Source organism: Xyrauchen texanus, chromosome 18 (genome assembly GCF_025860055.1).
Source record: "Xyrauchen texanus isolate HMW12.3.18 chromosome 18, RBS_HiC_50CHRs, whole genome shotgun sequence".
NCBI lineage: Eukaryota > Metazoa > Chordata > Actinopteri > Cypriniformes > Catostomidae > Xyrauchen > Xyrauchen texanus.
Window position 1 is genome coordinate 37631587 of NC_068293.1, and position 19598 is coordinate 37651184.

The 19598-nt window shown below is 39.7% G+C and overlaps 1 protein-coding gene across 1 annotated transcript in view; it reads right to left on the reverse strand.

Annotated features, from left to right (window-relative positions):
* Nucleotides 1–19598, reverse strand: part of LOC127658675 (titin-like) — a 49361-nt gene that overhangs the window by 25827 nt on the left and 3936 nt on the right. Inside the window, exons 4-16 of the mRNA XM_052148084.1 lie at nt 17799–18086; nt 17240–17316; nt 16920–17140; nt 16303–16537; nt 10803–10868; nt 10456–10714; nt 6122–6170; nt 5410–5613; nt 5179–5321; nt 4826–5004; nt 4086–4316; nt 3735–3973; nt 3352–3593 (exon numbers count right to left, since the gene is read on the reverse strand). Coding sequence (XP_052004044.1) covers nt 3352–3593; nt 3735–3973; nt 4086–4316; nt 4826–5004; nt 5179–5321; nt 5410–5613; nt 6122–6170; nt 10456–10714; nt 10803–10868; nt 16303–16537; nt 16920–17140; nt 17240–17316; nt 17799–18086 — 2433 coding nt within the window. The remainder of the gene's footprint in view (nt 1–3351; nt 3594–3734; nt 3974–4085; nt 4317–4825; nt 5005–5178; nt 5322–5409; nt 5614–6121; nt 6171–10455; nt 10715–10802; nt 10869–16302; nt 16538–16919; nt 17141–17239; nt 17317–17798; nt 18087–19598) is intronic.

Genomic DNA, 19598 nt, shown 5'->3' on the forward strand with positions numbered 1-19598 from the left:
TCTGAGATTCGCTTTCGAGGGACAGTCATACCAGTACACAGTACTACCATTCGGCCTATCATTGGCCCCCCGTACATTCACGAAATGTATGGACTCGGCACTTTCCCCCCTGAGACAGCGGGGAGTGCGAATACTGAATTACCTCGATGATTGGCTAATCATAGCACAATCAGAGGGTCAGTTAACGACGCACAGATCTTGGATTATCAGCCATCTAGAATGCCTGGGTCTGAGAATCAATTTTGCAAAGAGCGTGCTATCCCCCAGCCAGAATATCTCTTTTCTGGGAATAGTGCTAGACTCAGTGCAGATGACAGCGCGCCTCTCATCAGAGCGTGCGCTCTCTATTCAACGCCTTGCAACATCATTCAGAACGGGCGCACACGCCCCCGTCAAACGATTTCAAAGAATGCTCGGTCTCATGGCCTCGGCATCAGCGGTACTCCAGCTAGGATTGTTGCACATGCGTCCTCTCCAGCGCTGGCTCAAGAGCCGTGTCCCCACTCACGCGTGGCGCTCGGGCCACTTTTTGATCAGAGCGAATCACGGCTGTATAAAAGCCCTGACGCCCTGGAAAGCCGTCAACTGGTATCAAACCGGCGTGAGTCTGGGCATAAATACGCAGAGAAAAATGATCATGACAGATGCCTCCAAAATAGGATGGGGGGCCCTTTACGAGGGCAGGCCTGTATCCGGCTTTTGGTCAAACCCGGAAAAGCGCCTACATATAAACTGTCTGGAAATGAAAGCGGTCGCCTTGGCTCTCAGAGCCCTGCTTCCGTACCTGAAAAACGAACACGTCCTGGTCCGAACGGACAACATGACGGTAGTTTCATATATAAATTGCCAGGGTGGACTCAGGTCGAGCTCCCTGCACTCTATGGCCAGGGAGCTCATCTTATGGTCACAACACCACCTGCGCTCGCTGAGAGCAGCGCATGTGCCAGGCTCCTGAACCAGGGAGCAGACATGCTGTCCAGAGACAAGGTTCTCCCAGGAGAATGGTCTCTCCACCCCTGACGGTTCAGTGGTTATGGCAAAACTTTGGCGAGGCAGAGGTCGACCTCTTCGCCTCCAGGAAAACGCGCAATGCCCCCTTTTCTTCTCAAAGAGCACGGACGCTTCGCCCAAGTCTGGCCGAGCCGCCCCTTGTATGCTTTTCCCCCGATCACGATGCTACCTCAGGTCATCAGTCGGATCAGGGAAGTGAGATGTGCAGTGCTCCTGGTAGCCCCACTCTGGAACAACCAAACGTGGTTTCCAGAACTGATGCAGATGATGCAATCTGCCCCATGGCCGATTCCGTTGAGGCTAGACCTCCTCAGGCAGGCCAACAGGATGATTCTTCATCCCCGCCACGATCTGTGGGCCCTCCATGCATGGCCCCTCAACGGGTTCCCGAGAACCTCCCCAGTGGAGTTTTGAGAACCATCACTGAGGCACGAGCACCCTCTACGAGGCGCTTATATGCCCAAAAGTGGAAAGTGTTCAGTGACTGGTGTGATACCAAGAGCTTGAACCCCAAATCGTGCGAGAGGCCGCACACCCTCCACGCTCAAAGTCTATGTGGCTGCCATAGCGGCGTCACACAATCCTGATAGAGGACATTCATTAGGGAAAAACGACCTAATCATTCGTTTCCTAAGAGGCGCTAGGAGGATGAACCCTCCTCGCCCCCCCTCGGTGCCGATCTGGGACCTGCCCCGTTCGAACCTCTCCGAACCGTGCACCTTAAACAGCTCTCGCTCAAAACTGCGCTCTTGCTGGCGCTCGCCTCAGTCAAGAGAGTGGGCGACCTGCACGCACTGTCATCAAGCGCTGCTTGCCTGGAATTTGGACCTAACGACTGCAGAGTTGTCCTTAGGCCAAAGCACGGGTATATTCCTAAAGTGCTCTCCACACCCTTCAGAGCACAGGTGATATCTCTGGCAGCGCTATCGTCCCCAGCAGACGAAAGCGACGCTAATTTACTCTGCCCGGTCAGGGCGCTCAGAGTATATTTGGAACGTTCTGCCCTGTTCAGACAGACGGAACAATTATTCGTATGCTTTGGCGGCCGCACTAAAGGTCTCGCAGTCTCAAAGCAAAGAATAGCTCACTCTACGAGGAGCATGGCCTCCTCGTGGGATACCCATTGAAGATATTTGTGCGGCGGCGGGCTGGGCCTCGCCTTCAACATTTATCAGGTTTTATAACCTACAGGTCCCCTCATTGCATTCCAACATTCTATCAGCCTGACTGTAGAATGGACTGGAGAATGTATATGCTGAGCATTATATCCTCCCTTATAGGGTCCGTCTCTGACTGACTTAGAGGATTTTTTATGCATGCCAGTACATAGAAAAATGCATTCCAACATTCTATCAGCCTGACTGTAGAATGGACTGGAGTATGTATATGCTGAGCATTATCTCCTCCCTTACAAGGTCCGTCTCTGACCGACTTAAAGGATTTTTTATGCATATCAGTACATAGAAAATTCAGTACATAAGATATGTGCTTGTGTTTGTACAATGAGCGCCCCACCTTGGGGCAAAGGCACTCTGTGTTATCCCGTTATATAGCTCGCCGTTGGCCGGCTCGTGGAATAATCACTTTGCTTTAAGGCTCAGGCATCTGCCTCTGGCTTTATAGAGCGAAGTCAGCACGCACGGCGTTTTGCAGGGTGTTCCCATAGCGTAAGCTACTTATGCAATAGGAGAGACCTCTCGATAGGGAACGACTCGGTTACTAACGTCGCGCGTTCAGAGTCGCCCCGTCATTGGTTCGAGCAGTTGCCGCAGCACAGCCAATGACCGAGCTGCCTCGCTCATTACTGTCTGCTGTGCAGCTGCAATGCGTTTTACATAAAGATTTCAATATTTCTCGAGAAACAGAGTTTTCCCATAGCGTAAGCTACTTACGCAATACTCGTTCCCTCCTCTCAGGGAACCGAGGTTACGTTAGTAACCGAGTCGGTTTCTATTATGTTTTTATACAAATATATTCAAGCAAGAAAGAAAACATCAAGAAAGCATAAAAGAACACATAAATTAGCAATTGAAGGGATAGTTCTCCCAATATTAAAAATTATGTAATCATTTACTCACCCTCATGTTATTCTAAACTTCTATGACTTTCTTTCCTCCGAGGAACACAAACAGAGATGTTAGGCGAAATGTCAGCCCCAGTCACCATTTGACTTTCATTTCATGGAAAAAAGATGTATAGAAAGTGAATGGTGACTGAGGCCAACATTCTGCCTAACATCTCCTTTTGTGTTCAATGGATATGGGTTTGGAATAACATAAATGTGAGTAAATGACATTCAGTTTTGGGAAAACTATCCCTTTAATGCTGAATACCACTTACCGTTTTGGAACCAGTATGTGTCAGGCATGGGTCTTCCAACTACTTTCAGATCAAACCTTGCAGTCTGTCCCTCAGAACACCTGAAGGATGATGGCTTCTGTACAAACACAGGCTTATACAGCCTCTCCAGTTGGGACTCATCTGTGTCATCAAGTCTACGAGCAGGAGAACGGCTAATAGACCGTGCAGGAGAACAACCAGGGGAGTAGCTAGTTGAGGGTGCAGACATTGGAGATGAAGACCTAAAAATAGTAAAAACATAACACATTTCTTTAAACTTGTATTCCTTAACCACAGAACATTCAATCCTGTTCACAAAACAATCAATCCAGCGATAAAGTAAAGTTAATGAAGTTCGGTGAGTTATGCAAAGTGACACTCACTGTACTCTCCTTACTGCTTCGGTCTGAGGGTAGTAAGGCTGAGCAGCTGCAGTGGACTCCACATAGAGCTTTCCGGAACTGACAGCGTTACTCTTCATATTGCTGGCAAATGCAGTATAAATGCCCTCATCTTCTGGCAGCACCACAGGAAGGCGTAGACTGGCTCTGCCATCCTGAAGAAGCTCCATCTGATAGTGGCCTCCGTGCCTAATGTGCTTGCCATCTTTATACCAGGCAATCTATTAAACACGAATTATATGAAATCATTTTAACTCACAGAAAAGGTAATGAGATACCTTTCTAGAGATGTTGCAGTAAAAAATACTGCCCTTCAATACAATTATCACTTACCTTTGGCAATGGTTTTCCTTCCATCTTGCAATGGAAAATGACACCCATTCCTTCCAAAATTCTGTAGCTTTTGACTGGAGTGCTAAATGAGGATCCGACAACCTCATCCTCGGCAATATTCATGACCATCTCCTCACCATCTTCCATCACAATCTCTTGGTATGTTATTTTAAGGATGCGGATTTCAATCTCTTGGATCATTCTTTGCTCGACTGCAGAAATTTGAAACTCCTGAAAAAATGCAATTTGTTATTTTTTTTTTTAATGAATTCTAAATCAATTATTTCTCAGAATTTCTTGGAGGCATTTATGTTTGCAAATTAAAACATAATTCTATATATAACATACTATAACAGTCTATCCTAATTTACTCTCATGTCGTTCCAAACCCGAATGACTCTCTTATGTGGCTCATGCATCATATTCAAAGTCTACCGAAGGCATACATGTACGAGAGGTTTTGGTTAGAAACAACCCAACATTTCTCAAACAACCCCAATATGACACACGAGCCATGACACATGGACTATTATTTTTTTTTGCCGTGGATACAATTGGATTCTTTTTAAAGCTTTAAAGTGAGGCACTATCCACTGCCGTAGAGAACAGGCTGTAATGGAGCAACATTAGGAGAGTAAATAATGACAGAATAGGTCAACTAGTCCTCTAAATATAACAAATCACATTACATAAATTACTTAAATCCTTAATCATAAAGTCACCCATATATTTGTTCATACCATTTCTGAGATGAAGGACTGCATCATTCGTGTTTGTTGAGCCATCCTCCGCTGCATAAGCACTTTTTCATATTCACTTACAAAAGGGGGCACATCCGCCACTTTGGATTCCTGTGCCACTGTTGTCACTTCCGTTGTGTATGTCACATCCTGTTTCTTCATATAGGATTCAAATTCCTCTGTAGAAGCATATCATAATGTTGATCGTTTTTTTAATCGTAATTAATTGATTGTTTGGTTCACAGCTTGTTTAATTAGTAATCAAACAAGTTTAGATTTATTAAAAGTCTTTTTAAAAACTGGTCACTTTCATACATTGTTCATTAATAAGGTTTGTCTCAGTCAAAACTAACCTTCCTCAAGGAGGCTTGTGGAAGCAGAGGCCTCTCCATGTTGGTTTTTGGCGAAGATGGTGTAGTCTCCAGCATCATCAGCAAATGTCATAGAAATCTCCAAATTGCATTGCCCTGTGTCCTTGTTATAGCTAACTCTATATCTGTTAAATTGACAAGGAAAGGATGGGCTTACTTGTTTTGCTTTAAACAGATCACCTAAATCAGAGCTGCACTTGCACAAAATCAAACCTGTATCCAGTAGTGAGTAGAACTCCACTCTTCTTCCAGTAAATATGGGGTTTAGGGCTGCCTCCGATCTGGCACTCAAAGACAACACTGCCACCCTCGACTAGTTTCTGAACCACTGGCTTCTTCACAAAAAATGGAGCTGCAGGGGTTCCAGTGTCTATGGAAACTTCAGACATGGTGTCCTCTTTGGCTTCAATGTCAGTCCTTGTTTAAAATAAAAGACACACAAAATAAGTAATTAAAATAAAAACTAAAAGTATGTTTCCTTTTGGCTATCCCTTTCACTAAATAAGGTCAAAAGCCCTATTCAGATGGAGACATTTTTAAGCCCATTCAAATCGAACTTCTATGCTTTTCTCAAACAATCTTGGTAAAAACATCAGAGCACATTGCCTATTTTTTATCTGTTAATTTTGGGGTCCTATATTGAGAAATATACATAATCTCTTCTGGATAGCATTATCTGTGATTAAGGTGTTGTATTATTATTATTATTATTATTATTATTATTATTATCATAATCTCTCCTTATTTTGACCTTCAATGAATGCAAAATTAACTAAATACATACATGTCTCATTGCACTGCCTGGTGTATGATCACTATGGATTTAGACCTCAAATTTCACTTGACAGCTTTTCAAAAATAGCAGTGTTGAGAATGGCCATTGTATTAACTAATGACTCCTTGCCCTTTTGATTGTGCAACTTACTGTTCATTCTGGACAGTAATCTCCTCTCTGCTTTCAATCTCCTCAGACACTGTATAATTGGGGAAAAGGAGTGATACATTATAAATAAATAAATTCCATAATTTTTGAACAAGAGAAAAAGCTGATAAGGGTATCTTGCTCTTTATGAATTGAGACATCTTTTGTTAAATCATCATAATCATTTAAAATATACATTATTAAGATATATACAATAAAGTTATATATGCTAACATTAGTTAACCTAAGAGTTTAACAATGAACAATACTTTTAAAGCATTTATTAATCTTGGTTCATGTTCATTTCTATGTTTACATTTTAACATTAAAATGTGTTAACATTAACATAATTAATGCGTTTTTTCTGATTAACCGTTTTTATTGATTCAGACAATTAACTAAGAAAAGAAAAACATATTTTCACAGAATCAACATTTAACCTCCACAATTACCCCCTCCCAATCCCCAACCCCACCCTGACCCTCAACAAACATCCCTATGGTCACACATGAGTATACACACACACACATACACAAAAAATATATAAAAATCACACATTTAAAAATATACTTCTCTCTCCTCTGCCCCTCCCTGAAAGCCCTCCAAGAACACCAAATAGCTGCCCCATTTCCTATTAGATAAATCTAAGTTCCCCAGCCTTCAACATGACATTTCCTCGAATGCCACCACCTTCCCCTTCTCTAAGCACCACTCGATGTGGTGCACAGAAGATGTGGAACTATAGAGATCAATTATTTAAAAGCATTATTAATATCAATGGCTGAGGTAAATATCTCACAACCTGCAGATTTCACTGAGGGAATGAAAAAGACTTTCTGTTTAATATATCTAGCCAGAAGTTTTCATGCCTTGTCCCCCAACTCAAAGTATGACTGTCTTGCCCTGAATATTAAAAACTCCACCTTCTGTGACAAAATAGTACTATATCTGTATTTCAATCAGTTCATCAGATGACATTCTGCATTCAGCTCTGCCTCGGCACTTTTAATAATTCCTTCCAACTCCACAAGTTATTGTGCTTTGGATTTTTGGGTGAATGAGGCATACTGTACAATCCGGCCCCTAAGAATCACCTTAATTGTCTCCCAAGCCATGCCCACAGAGGATACTGAGGACCAGGTCTTCATATAAACACTAATTTCAGCCTTTAACATTTGTTGGAATTCAGGGCTTTGCAAAAGGGATGTATTAAAGCACCAACTATATGATTTCCTTTTCTCCATATGTGGCAACACCTCTGTGATACAACTCTCCAAGGAGGGAAGGAGGACACAGGGAACAGGGGCTTCAAGTTCACAGGAAATGTTTAATTTAACCCTCAGCAGTTCTACAGACATGTAGTCTCTCAAGCTTTATGTACACAAAGAACACAGCAGGCTTCTTTGTGTCAGACTCTCTCTCCTCTGGAGGTTCTGTGGCTGCTTTTTATGCCTCTCTCCCCGTGCTCACTGAAATTAGAGACAGGTTTTAGACATAATTTATCTCAGGTGCAAGCGCCCTTACCGCTTTCTCCCCTGGACGGGCGCTTGACCACGCCCCCGCTGCCACAACCTCTAAACACACCAGGGCGTGATATGAGAATAAAATGTTTCCAATTGAGCAATCAACAACAGATGAAATGAGGGACTTAGATATAAAATAAAATCTATTGTAGAGTAAATCTTATGGACTGATAAAGAGAATGTATAGGCCCTACCAGATGGGTTCAAAAGTCTCCAAATATCTGTAAGACCAAGATTTTTACACATCAATGTTGCTCTAGGGGGCTTGCACACATTTGCTTCACTATAATCAAGTACTTAGTCCATCAAAAGACTAAAGTCTCTTCCCAATATTATATCATGAGGGGTGCAAGCAGCTTGCAACATCCCTTCAAGATCTATAAAAAAGCCCTGATCATCAATGTTAGGTGCATAATTTTTAGGCAAAAAATTATTTTGAACCTGAAATTCTGCTAAAACAATAATGACTCTTCCTAATTTATCTTTAATCTGTTTGAGACATTTGAATTGTACATTCTTACTTATCAGTGTAATGACTTCCCTGCTCGTAATTGAGCCAGCACTAAAGAACAAATGTCCGCCTCATATCTTCCCAAATGTTTAGCTTCCTGCAGGAAAATATGCATTTCTTGAAGAAACACCATATCATATTTCTTACGCTTAAGAAGAGAAAAAACCTTTCTTCTTTTTATGGGGTGCCTCAACCCATTCACATTCCACGTGGAGAGAGACAATCCACTCATATTAACATTTGACATTTTGACATATGAGAAAAAATAGATTGTGTGTCAAAAACACAGTTTTAAAGACCACATTCCAAAAGTAGTGCAACAATCAAACCCTGAACTTCCCCAAGCACCAAACAAACAGAAAAAAGAAAAACATGCGCATTAACCCCACACACAGCAGCGCCAACTAGTATCCATCCCTCTAAACTCAAACAGTCCATGTACGCCTATGAGAGCCTCCGTTACAACCTTTCTGTCGGTGAAAATATCAGTGCAAAAGCAACCTTCTAATGATGTAAGTTTCTTGCATTCCTTGAATTGATCACGATTCTCTCTTGTCTGGGAACAAGAAATGCTGTGGTTCTACCAAGAAAGCCTTCCTTTACTCCTCGCCTCGTGTAACACTGGGTCTTTATCGGATGATCTCAGAAATTTGGCCAGAACTGCATGGGGCCCGTCTCTGTGATAGAGAGGCTGAGGCAGTTAGATCCATTTGCAGCGGTTTTAATCAACACAGGTAACGGAACAAAGAAATCTTGACATCAGCTCACGCTGGCAATAGAAAAGAACTCAGGCAGGCAGAGGTACAATACTCAGGCTGGCATTAGTAGAGTGGCAATCCAATATGCAGGGTGAAACACAGGCGAAGGTCAGGGCAGGCATCAAAGTTTCGAGAGTTCGTGAAACAGTCCAGGTCAGAGATTCAAGGTCCAAGGACAACAGAACTACGTGAGATACAGACGGGTAGGCAAAACAATACTTCACAGAGAACAAAGGGGAAGCAGTCAATATAAATAGAGGATGGGAGCAACAGGTGATAATGCTGAAGATAACAAGGGAATGCAGCAGGGCTGGATGGTGATGAGTGCAGAGGGGAGAGATGGGAGATGAAGAGTTAATACTCAGGGAAAAGGGATCGGATGACGCCAGAAGGAGGTGTTGTAGTGCGTTCTGTGACAGTCTCCCTCAGTGGATCGCCAAGCCGTAACCCTGTGATCTTGCTCGTTTTCCAGCTTATGGTTATCTCAAGCAGATTCGGAAAGAGCCCCTCCAGGAATTTCACCATATCCTGACCCTCTTCGGCCTAAGGAATTCTGACGATTCGGACGTTATTCCACCGCCTACGGTTCTCCATGTCCTACAACTTCTCCCAGACACGCTCCAAATCCACCTTGGTCGCTAGCGGATTAACAGATAATTCCCTCTCTGATGACTCCAGATCAGAGAGGTAATCAGACTCTGTTTCCCCCACTCTTGTAACCACCTCAGAGAATTTCGTCTCCATGGCAGTGATCGATCGAAGTATTACAGCAAGATCCTCCATGTCAGCAACAACCTCTGTCAGCATTTCTGTTATGTTAAACATCTCTCACCAAATTTCCCTCATTTCTCTGACCAAATCGACTCATCTGGGCCTTCTCGGGTCTTTTAATGTCTTCAGCCCCAGGATTTTGAATTCTTTGACATATTGTCCTCCTAGAACGGTTATGGAACAGAGTGTATCGAATCTCACCAGTTTATGTCATTAATAGTGTTAAAACTAGCAAAGTGTGCAGAGCTCACCGTTCACATGTCCGAACCTCGCATGGCATCACGTGACCATCCATAGTTGATGCATTTTAAACTATGCATAACATTGAATAAAATAGTTTTTAACATTAACCAAGATAAATAAATGCTGTATTAAAAATATTCTGGAAACACTACAATAAAGTGCCATTTGTTAACATTAGTTAATGCATTAGGGATCATTAACTAACAATGAACAATATTTTTATTTCAGTATTTATTGACTGATATTTATAGCGTTGTTAGCTAATAAAACTACAATCATTCATAGTTAATGTTAGTTTATATTGCATTAACTAATGTTAACATATACAACTTTAGATTTTTTTTATTTTATTAATGTTAACAAACATTAATAAATGCTGTAAAAGTGTTTTTCATTGTTATTCATGTTAACTAATGTTAAGTGTTACCAATATTCTTCATTATTTATCCATGATGCCTTATGCATTAAATTATGTTAATGTATAGAACCTTTCTTTAATGTGTTACCCAATTATCTGAAGCAAAGATGTACCTTTGACAAGCAGGTAGCAGGAGCTTCTGATAGTTCCAGCCTCGCTGGTAGCAGTGCATGTAAATCGACCACTGTCTTCAACAAAGGCTTCGCGGATCACCAAGCGGGCATAGCTATTTTCATAAGTAATCTGGAAATCAATGGAGTTTTCAATTCTATAATCCTCTCTAAACCACATAATGGCTGGGGTGGGGTGGCCTGAAATCTGGCACTCCAGAGTCACAGACTCTCCCTCAGTGACAGTCACGTTTTTCAAACCCTAAAGAAAAGCACACCAATCTTTATTTAGTGATTTTTCAAGTGAAACACTGATCTAGAATCAACATTTCACCAAAATGCACACTTACTGCTATCATGGTAGGTGGCCTAACTGGCTCTTTGATAGCTGAGGGGATTGCTGCAGTCTCAACAACCTGTGGATAAAATAACATTTGTTTCCAGTTTCTAGATTTCTGCACATTATTTATTTGTTAGCGGAAGGAAACCAAAGTGTGTTAAAAAGGGAGGGGTTTTTCTGTGTATGAAACAAAACAACAACAAACATTCTGATGAAGATTATAAGATGATGGTGAGAAGAAATCTTCAGTATAGCAGGTGAGATCTGTAAGGAAAATTGTTAGCTTTCAGGCACCCTTCATTAAATGATATCAACCACACAAGCCTAGATTAGATAAAGAATCACTCTGGTGATGTTAGTTTTATGAGTGGGTACCACGCCAGACTACAAACCTGTGTGTCCCACTCCTGGCCAGTAAATGAAACTCCTATCTGTCTGTGTAACTCTGTGTCAAAATGCATCTGATATCTCTCTGCAGTGTCTCTAAATGGAGGAGGGGTCACCTCTAGGGCAGCACAAGTCTCCACAATCTTATATGATGGAGGCTTGACGGGCTTGATGATCTGTTGAGCAGAAGTTGCTGAGGATAACTCTTTTTGTAGTGTGGCAATAGCAGAACCTGCGACTGAAACCTGACCAACCCAAGAAGAGAAATTTTACCACAGAATAACACAAAACAAATTCACTTCTGTTTAGCCACACAGAGGTAAGTCGTCAGGAAATTAAATTTTAGACGGACGGTGTGAAAATTAATTGGTTAGCAATTTTACAGACAGGTCATGTACTTTGATGCTTTAATTCATTCTAATAGTTTGATGGACAAACTATGGATGTTATGTTTAAAGTTATTGTGAAACTTAAATATATGGTAATGAGGGTGTATTATTAGATTTTCTGGATAGGCAATACAATTGTTAGGGGACAGTGATCCAGTATAATGTTATATTAGATCCTACTCATACAGTGGGGTCCAGAAGTCATATATGTGTGTGCGTGTGTAAGTGTGTGTGTGTGTATAATGTCCCCATAAGGATAGTAAAACTCGAAATGTGTGACGTTGTGGGAACATTTTGTCGGTCCCATGAGGAAAACAGCTTATAAATCAATCTAAATTTTGTTTTTTTGATAATGTAAAAATGCAGAAAGTTTTCTGTGAGGGTTAGGTTTAGGGGTAGGGTTAGTATTAGTGGATAGAATATAAAGTTTGTACAGTATAAAAACCATTATGTCTATGGAAAGTCCCCATAAAACATGGAAAACTAACATATAATTTGAAATTATAAAAAAAAAAAGAAAATTGTTGTCAGTTTTATTGCCATATTTTCAGTGTGGTCTCAGACTTTTGGACACCACTGTGTATTAATATACTAAAGAATAACTGTTTGATAACTGTTTCAGGCAAGCAGGAGAACAATTTAAATTAAAAGGAAATAAATTTCAGATTTATTTCATATGGTTCATGCAGAAGGTTAAACACTTTAGAGAGGAAAGGTTTTAATTTCACTGCTTGCCTGTAATCACCCATTCTTACCTCATAGCTATGATCTGCTTTTGGTACAGTAACTTTTGATACTGTGAAATGTGGAACTGGGGATGGTGCAAAGCTAGTCTCCACATTGGAGCTAACCTCTGTACTTCTCTGAATCTATTGCAAATCAACAGAAGTATATTTGAAATCAGATATGCAAAAAAAATAAATAATGTTTATGTTAACTTGTTTTACGTTAAGCTTCTAACCTGGGTAACATGTACACTTTGCTCAGTGGTGGCAGTTGGGATTTCAGGGGGAATTAGCAACACCTCCTTTTTACTTGTGAGCTGTTGCTTAGTGGCTAGCATGTCCTGCTGTCTTATATCAGCCTCTTTCTTCATCTGAGCCGCTTCAGCATGCGTGGGCTTTCGTATACTTGCATGATCGACAGCTGCCAGCACAGTGGCCACGGCTTCTGCCTTTTTTCCATAATTCTGGCAAGAGCAAGTATTCGTCATTTCATTATCACCCATGCACATACTGCATGTACAGACAGAATCCAGACTTGTCTAAAAGTACACAGCTTACATACAGTAAAGAATAACAACAATATGGGACCAAAGCTAAAAAATAAACCACACATTGATGTTGTGAACTAAATATTAGTATGTTGAAAACTGTGAAAACGTGTGGAAATTGTTCCATTTAGGAACTACAATGATTTATGGGTAACATTCACATGGCTTGCTTGCATTTATAATCCATCCAAAGAATAAGTTTACTTGTCATTATTACGCAGCTCTCTGAAATACTGAATTCTGATTGGTCGATTGTGGCATTCTGCAGGCAAATATTTTTGTACAATGACTGCTGGACTGTATAACTGACAAATGTTTCAAGCAACCAATTTCCTAAATACCTGGTGGGATTTCTCTCTTATCACAACACAGCCTTCTTTTCAAATCAATATTTTGTGGTGGTGGCGTAGTGGGCTAAAGCACATAACTGTTAATCAGAATGTCGCTGGTTCGATCCCCACAGCCACCACCATTGTGTCCTTGAGCAAGGCATTCAACTCCAGGTTGCTCTGGGGGAATTTTCCCTGTAATAGATGCTCTGTAAAATGCCAAATGCATAAATGTAAATGTAAATATTTTATGTCCACTTAATCCTCTGAAATAAGCAGAATAATGTGCGATCAGATGGTCACTATCACAAAATAAACCCCTTCAAGGTTAATTATCCTGTACATTATCCATTACATATTTCATCTGCATGTACAGTCATTTCATTTACCATATTCAATGTAATATATTTGATTCATCTAATCTAAGGTACTGTACATTATACCTCAGATAACATATTTCAACTAACTCCTTTGTCTTGCACCTTTGTCTTTTGTCTTTAAACTGGAACCTGCATTGCAGAGCTCTAAAAACATTCAGCCTTAAATTGCCCTTGAACACATAAACAGAAGGTGCTCTTTGTAAAATAAAGCAGAAGAAAATGGAAGAGAGGAAAGATGTTCTTAACAGGCCTGCTGCTGACAGCATGGAGGTGGCAAAGAAGGTTTGGATATAAATTATGAGATCAACAACTGCCATGTTTGGTGTAATCTGTTATGATACTGGGGGATAATACAGCAAGGATAGGAAAAAAACGAATTCAGATGATTACATGATAGGGAAGAAGAAAGAAATTAGTAAAATTAGTGATATTGAAAATTGTAGACTTTAGCTGGTATAAGATGCAACAAAGTTTGTTCAACTCTTTAGAAGTGTCCATAATTGAAATATTATTCTCATATACTATATTCTACCTCTGTAGTTGTTGAGATCGCTCCCAAGGATCTCTCACAAGTAGTTGAAACACCAATAGTGATATTTGAATGAGTAGTCACATTTGTGGCATATTCCTCTTTGATTTCCTAATGAGATCTCTATAGATAGAGACCATAACAATAAAAAAAATTGTTGTTTTTACATTTTTAAATTGGAGTAAGAAGTGATGGGTGAATAAAATGGGAGTGTGAAATTTGTATTCATATATATATCTTTGTCGATTAAGTAGAAACCAAAAATGGAGGTATGAGTTTGGGATGGGTGGTGACCAAAGCACTAAATGACCAAACTACCTGCTCATTGTGAGACGTAATATGTACTGCAGTTATGCCGGTTTCAACACTGGGTTGCTCTACAGGGCCACTGAGTGGCCCACGACTATGAGCCTCATCCACTGCTGCCACCGCTGTGGCAACAGCAACACTTTTCTCATCCACGTTTTGCTGCTCCTTTTCACATGCAATTAGAATTAGGTTACAAGATGCAGTATCATTAGAAAGTACAGAATCATATAGAAATTCCAATCATTACAGAAAAAGAAAAACATAAGAAGTATCACCAAAATGTATTTGGACACTTTTGGAGAGGTTCTGGTCACACTTAAAATGTTTTGATGTCATTGTAATAGATCAAAATATGAAACCAAGTGTCATCAGCAAGCAAATGCTAACCTAATTTTTCTTAGCCATTTCTTTATTATTATTTTAAACCAACTGGTCCCAGTGTCATTTTTAAGAGGACCTATGTAGTTAAATTCGCTCAGGTTCACACAGGTATCCCAGCAGAGTAAAGCCCCATTCACTCCGCCGAAGGCATCGCACAACAAAGCGACACGATCCCATTAATTTTCAATGAGAGCACAGCAACATCTGGCAACAAGAACTGTAGTGACCTTTGGCAACAGAGATCGACAAGACAAAGTTATAAAAATGTCAACTTTAAGCAAATGACGAGCGACATTTGGGAGCGAATACGGATGAGAGTGAAGACAGTGACGTCACCCGTCTCCAGTGAATGTATTTTACATTGGAGTCAAGCGCAGGCAAGATGGAGAAGCTAAAAGTATCTGTGAGCGATTTCACTGTTCTTTCATTTGTCTGTAACCACATACATGGATATAGCCTAATAAAAATTATGCGTGGAAAACTGTGTTGGCATTCCATGTGTGTTTGTTTCATACATTGATAGACAGATCGATAATCTTGTCCATGCTGCATTGAGCACTACTGAAAGTTATATAAAAACATTCTCTCAGGCTAAATGTAATTTTTAGAAGCAACAGAACTCATTCTTTGTCATATTAGAATGATATCTTAGTTTTACCGGCAGTATAATCTGTAATCAGCATTTCCAAAGCTATTATGGCCAGACATGCATTCCACTAATAAGCCTCAGCAGTAAGAACACCCACCAGCGAGACAGATCGCAGAGTCTAGAGACAGCAATTCATTTACAGTGTGAACAGGGCTTAAAGGGGAGGTCACACTACACTTCATGCTCACACTCCCATTCAAACGCATCCGAACGTGTGAGACTGGAAACGCAAGATCACGCAAAGACATTTCACATGACACTGTGTACCAAAGTTCATGTTTCTAGAACTCCGAATTGCAAATCTGCATAATGAGAGGACGTGTGACCAATCGAAGATATAAACGTCACACGCTGACCTCTTCGCTGAATTCAAAGGATACAGCTGTGTGTTTTATAGCTGCTGGAAAGTGAGTAAATTGTATATTTAAAAAAGAAATATATATATATAATATTTTTTTTATTTGTTGAGTTATTTACTAATATCAGAAGCTCCCCTGCATGACATCATAACCTGGTCTGTTGCTTTGTCTGAAAAAAAAATGTACATGCTCCGCCCCTTTCACACTACACTATACTATACTATACTACACACTCCATTCACTCCCATTCAAACGTGGGAGACCAGAAACACAAATCATGCGAAGCAATTTCATACAACTCTGGATAACAAAGTTCAATTTTTGTGGTTTGGTGAACTCTGAACTTTGAATCTGTATGACGAGAGGACGCGTGACCAATAGAAGATCGAAACATCACACGACGTCCTTTGGCTAAAAGGATACTTATTTCAAAGCTGTGTGTTTATATCAGGGGAGGGTAAAAATATAGTTTTTCCAATGCTTCTTGAATCGTGATCTTAATTCGCGATCTCGACATCAACTCACCCCTATGACAGCGCCAGTTTGTTGCTGAATAGAGCGTTGATCCATTTGGACATAGGTGGTCTGGACTTGTGTTGCTCCTGCAGTTATGCTGGTGTAGCTGGCCTCTGAAACAGAGCCCTCCAGTTTCCATGGAGGAAGGACATCAGAGGTTTGTGCAACCTGTTTGCGGGTCATCACAGGGGACTTGACAGGTCTGATTGGGGAAACAGACAGTCTCATAGAGGGAGACCCAGCTCTGGAAAAAAGAGAGAGAAAAAAACGGGAATCACAAACTTTAGTCTTTGAATTAATGCAGTTTAAAAAAAATATATATTATGCCGTAGTTACCTTATGGAGCTCTTTCTACCCAATTTAACATTGAAAATATACCTTTGTTGGTATAGTCAATTTAATCATTTAGATCATGTTACCAAATAAAGCACATTTTTAGGTTGTCTGATAATCGCTAATTTCTCTCTCAAGTGTGAAGTACATCACTATATAAAGTTTATTTTTTATTTTTATGTGTTATACTTTTGCAGAGAGGGCATTTATAATGTGATTTTCAGATTGTTCCTACACCTACAGTAAGATGAATTGGGTCCATAATGTAAATCTGGAAATTGTAGTCACTTTACCTGACAGGAGTGGGTGTAGGACCCTTCACATGCCTCACAGGAGAGGGAGACTGTTGGCGAGCGCCTGCCACTTTAGTCAGTTTTGAAGGGGGGGATTTGGTGGTTGGTTTAGGGGGCACACGAGGTGGTGTCTTATGTGCTAGCTGCTGGGTCACGACACCTCCCTCTACTTGCATGTGCTTCATGGTTGTGGCAGAAGTTTCATAATGAGCCTCCATTTTCTGTTGAAAGAAAATAACAACTACTTAATGAAATGAACTAACAGGCAAAAGGCACCTAATTGTGCTGTTTTCTGGGAAACTGTTGAGACTGTCACTCACCTTCTCCACTCTTGTCTGTCGGGTCTGTGAAGCTGAAATTATTGTTTTTGACTTCTTTGCAGGTACTGCTTCATCACCTGTGGATCATGAATAAAATGCAGATTGAGTTACCTGTTTCAAATAAAAACCACAGTTATATCTAGAAATATATAGTAGTTTAATTTATTTTTAAATTAAATATTTTAGTCCTGCAGTGTGACATGATATCCTCCATCTGAAACTATTTTTAACATAATTTTGTGAATTTAATGCATGGAGGTTTATTACCTCATTTTAAATATGGGGGTAGTGATAATATGGAATATTTGTGCTTTTAAAAATTCATTTGTCACCTCACAAGATCATTTAAAAAAAGGTTATTAAAAATGTTAACAATCACAGCACTTAAAAAATAAATAAAAACACTTTCTCTTATACATTCCCAATAAATTTAAGCTAAAATCTTATTGTCGATTAAAAACTATTTCATGGACATGTAATTTGTCAACAACCCATTTATATCCAGGCAGTGCTTATCTTAGAATCTTAGCACTTCTCCTTTTGCATTTAAAAATCATACCCTGAACAAGCAGCTCAGCAGTTGAAGTTGCACGCCCACTGCTGTTTGAAGCACTGACAGAATAAGTTCCAGAATCTTCTGGGAAGGCTTCTGCAATCAACAAACTGTAAAGGTCTCCTTCTTGAACAATCTGAAAGTCAGCAGAGCTCTGAATCTCAGCTCCCTCTCTATAGAACTTCACCACAGGTGTAGGGATTCCTGTAACTTGAACATCCAGTCTCACTTGGCTTCCTTGTCTTACGGTCATACTTTGTAGTCTCTGAAGGAAGTTTGGTGGTACGGTTTCAGCTGAAAAAAGAAAAAGCCCAATGAAATGTAAAGCACAGTATGCCTAAATAAACGTCTATAAGGAAAACTGTAAAATAAATGGTAGCTTAATTACAAAATGTAATTATTGTCCAATTAAATGTACAAACAAATGTAGTGCTACACTGAGAGTGTGAGAAAAAGTGAAACACATTCGTTTCCATAAATTTCCCCAAAAAATGACAGCCATCATCTTAACAGTATCACTGTCACATCGAGATCTGGAACACAACTTCTATATCAAGTAACAGACATTAACTTTATGACCTGAGCAGTAAATCTACTTACAGTATTTGGTTGCTCTACTACATAGCAGCACCAACAGACCAAATGCAGTAATGTTTTACACTGTGAGAGAATATATGACTCTAATTTAAAAAGGATTATATTTGTTATCACGCCAAATCGGTTTCATTATACAGTCTATAATAAACTTTCAAAGCAGAATGAACATTTTCTTTCATTTTTTTCTTTCTTCTCCTTTATTTAACCAGGTTAAAAACTCATTGATTTTAAAATATCTTACAAGAGTGACCTAGCCAAGAGGGCGGCAACAAGAAACAAAGAACAATTTACAATAACAACAACAACAATACAATATAGAAAAAATCAGGAATCACAACAACTGTTCACAAGAGAATATAACACCATATATTTTAAAAGTACCTTAAATGCATTTAATGACGGGAGCATAGACAACTTTAAAATGTTTTGTAAAATATTCCAAGCATCAGGAACATTATACTTAAAATCTTTTTTACCAAGCACTGTCCGGAGCTAGGAACATTAAAATATAACAGGTATTTGAACGAAGATTACATTGTACATTTGCACTGGATGCGCTGAGAGACAAATAAGGAGTTAAACCACAAATGGACTTATTGATAAAACAATCCCAGTTAAAACTTTCAGTTTATCCAGAGGTGGCAACTCTGCCTTATCATATAGAATGCAATGGTGTGTTTTATAACTACAACCAGTAATAAAATGTAAGGCATTGTTAAAAACAATGTCAAGTTTTTGTTAAATGTTGTACTGGAGCATTCATATAAAGCAGATCTCCAATATCCAATAAGAGTAGAACATTTGCAGACACCAATTATTTTCTAGCACTAAAAGAGAATAAAGTTCTATTAAGTAAAACCCTAGTTTAAGTTTGAGTTTAGAAATACAATTATCAATATGAAACCTGAAAGATAATTGGCTATCAAATAAAATACCAAAAGACTTATAATTGACAACACAATACATTTGTATACCTTGAGAAGATATGATGTCAGGAAGATTTAAAGGTAAGGCTTTGGAATGTGAAAACAGCATTAATTTAGTTTTATCTGAATTTAAAACCAATTTAATTTCACACAAACAAGACTGTACAATGTCAAAAGCTGACTGTATATATTGAAGAGCTTGTATAGCTGATGATGCACAACAGTAAATACTGGTATCATCTGCTCAAAGATGATACCTTCCATTAGGAATATTATCATAAAT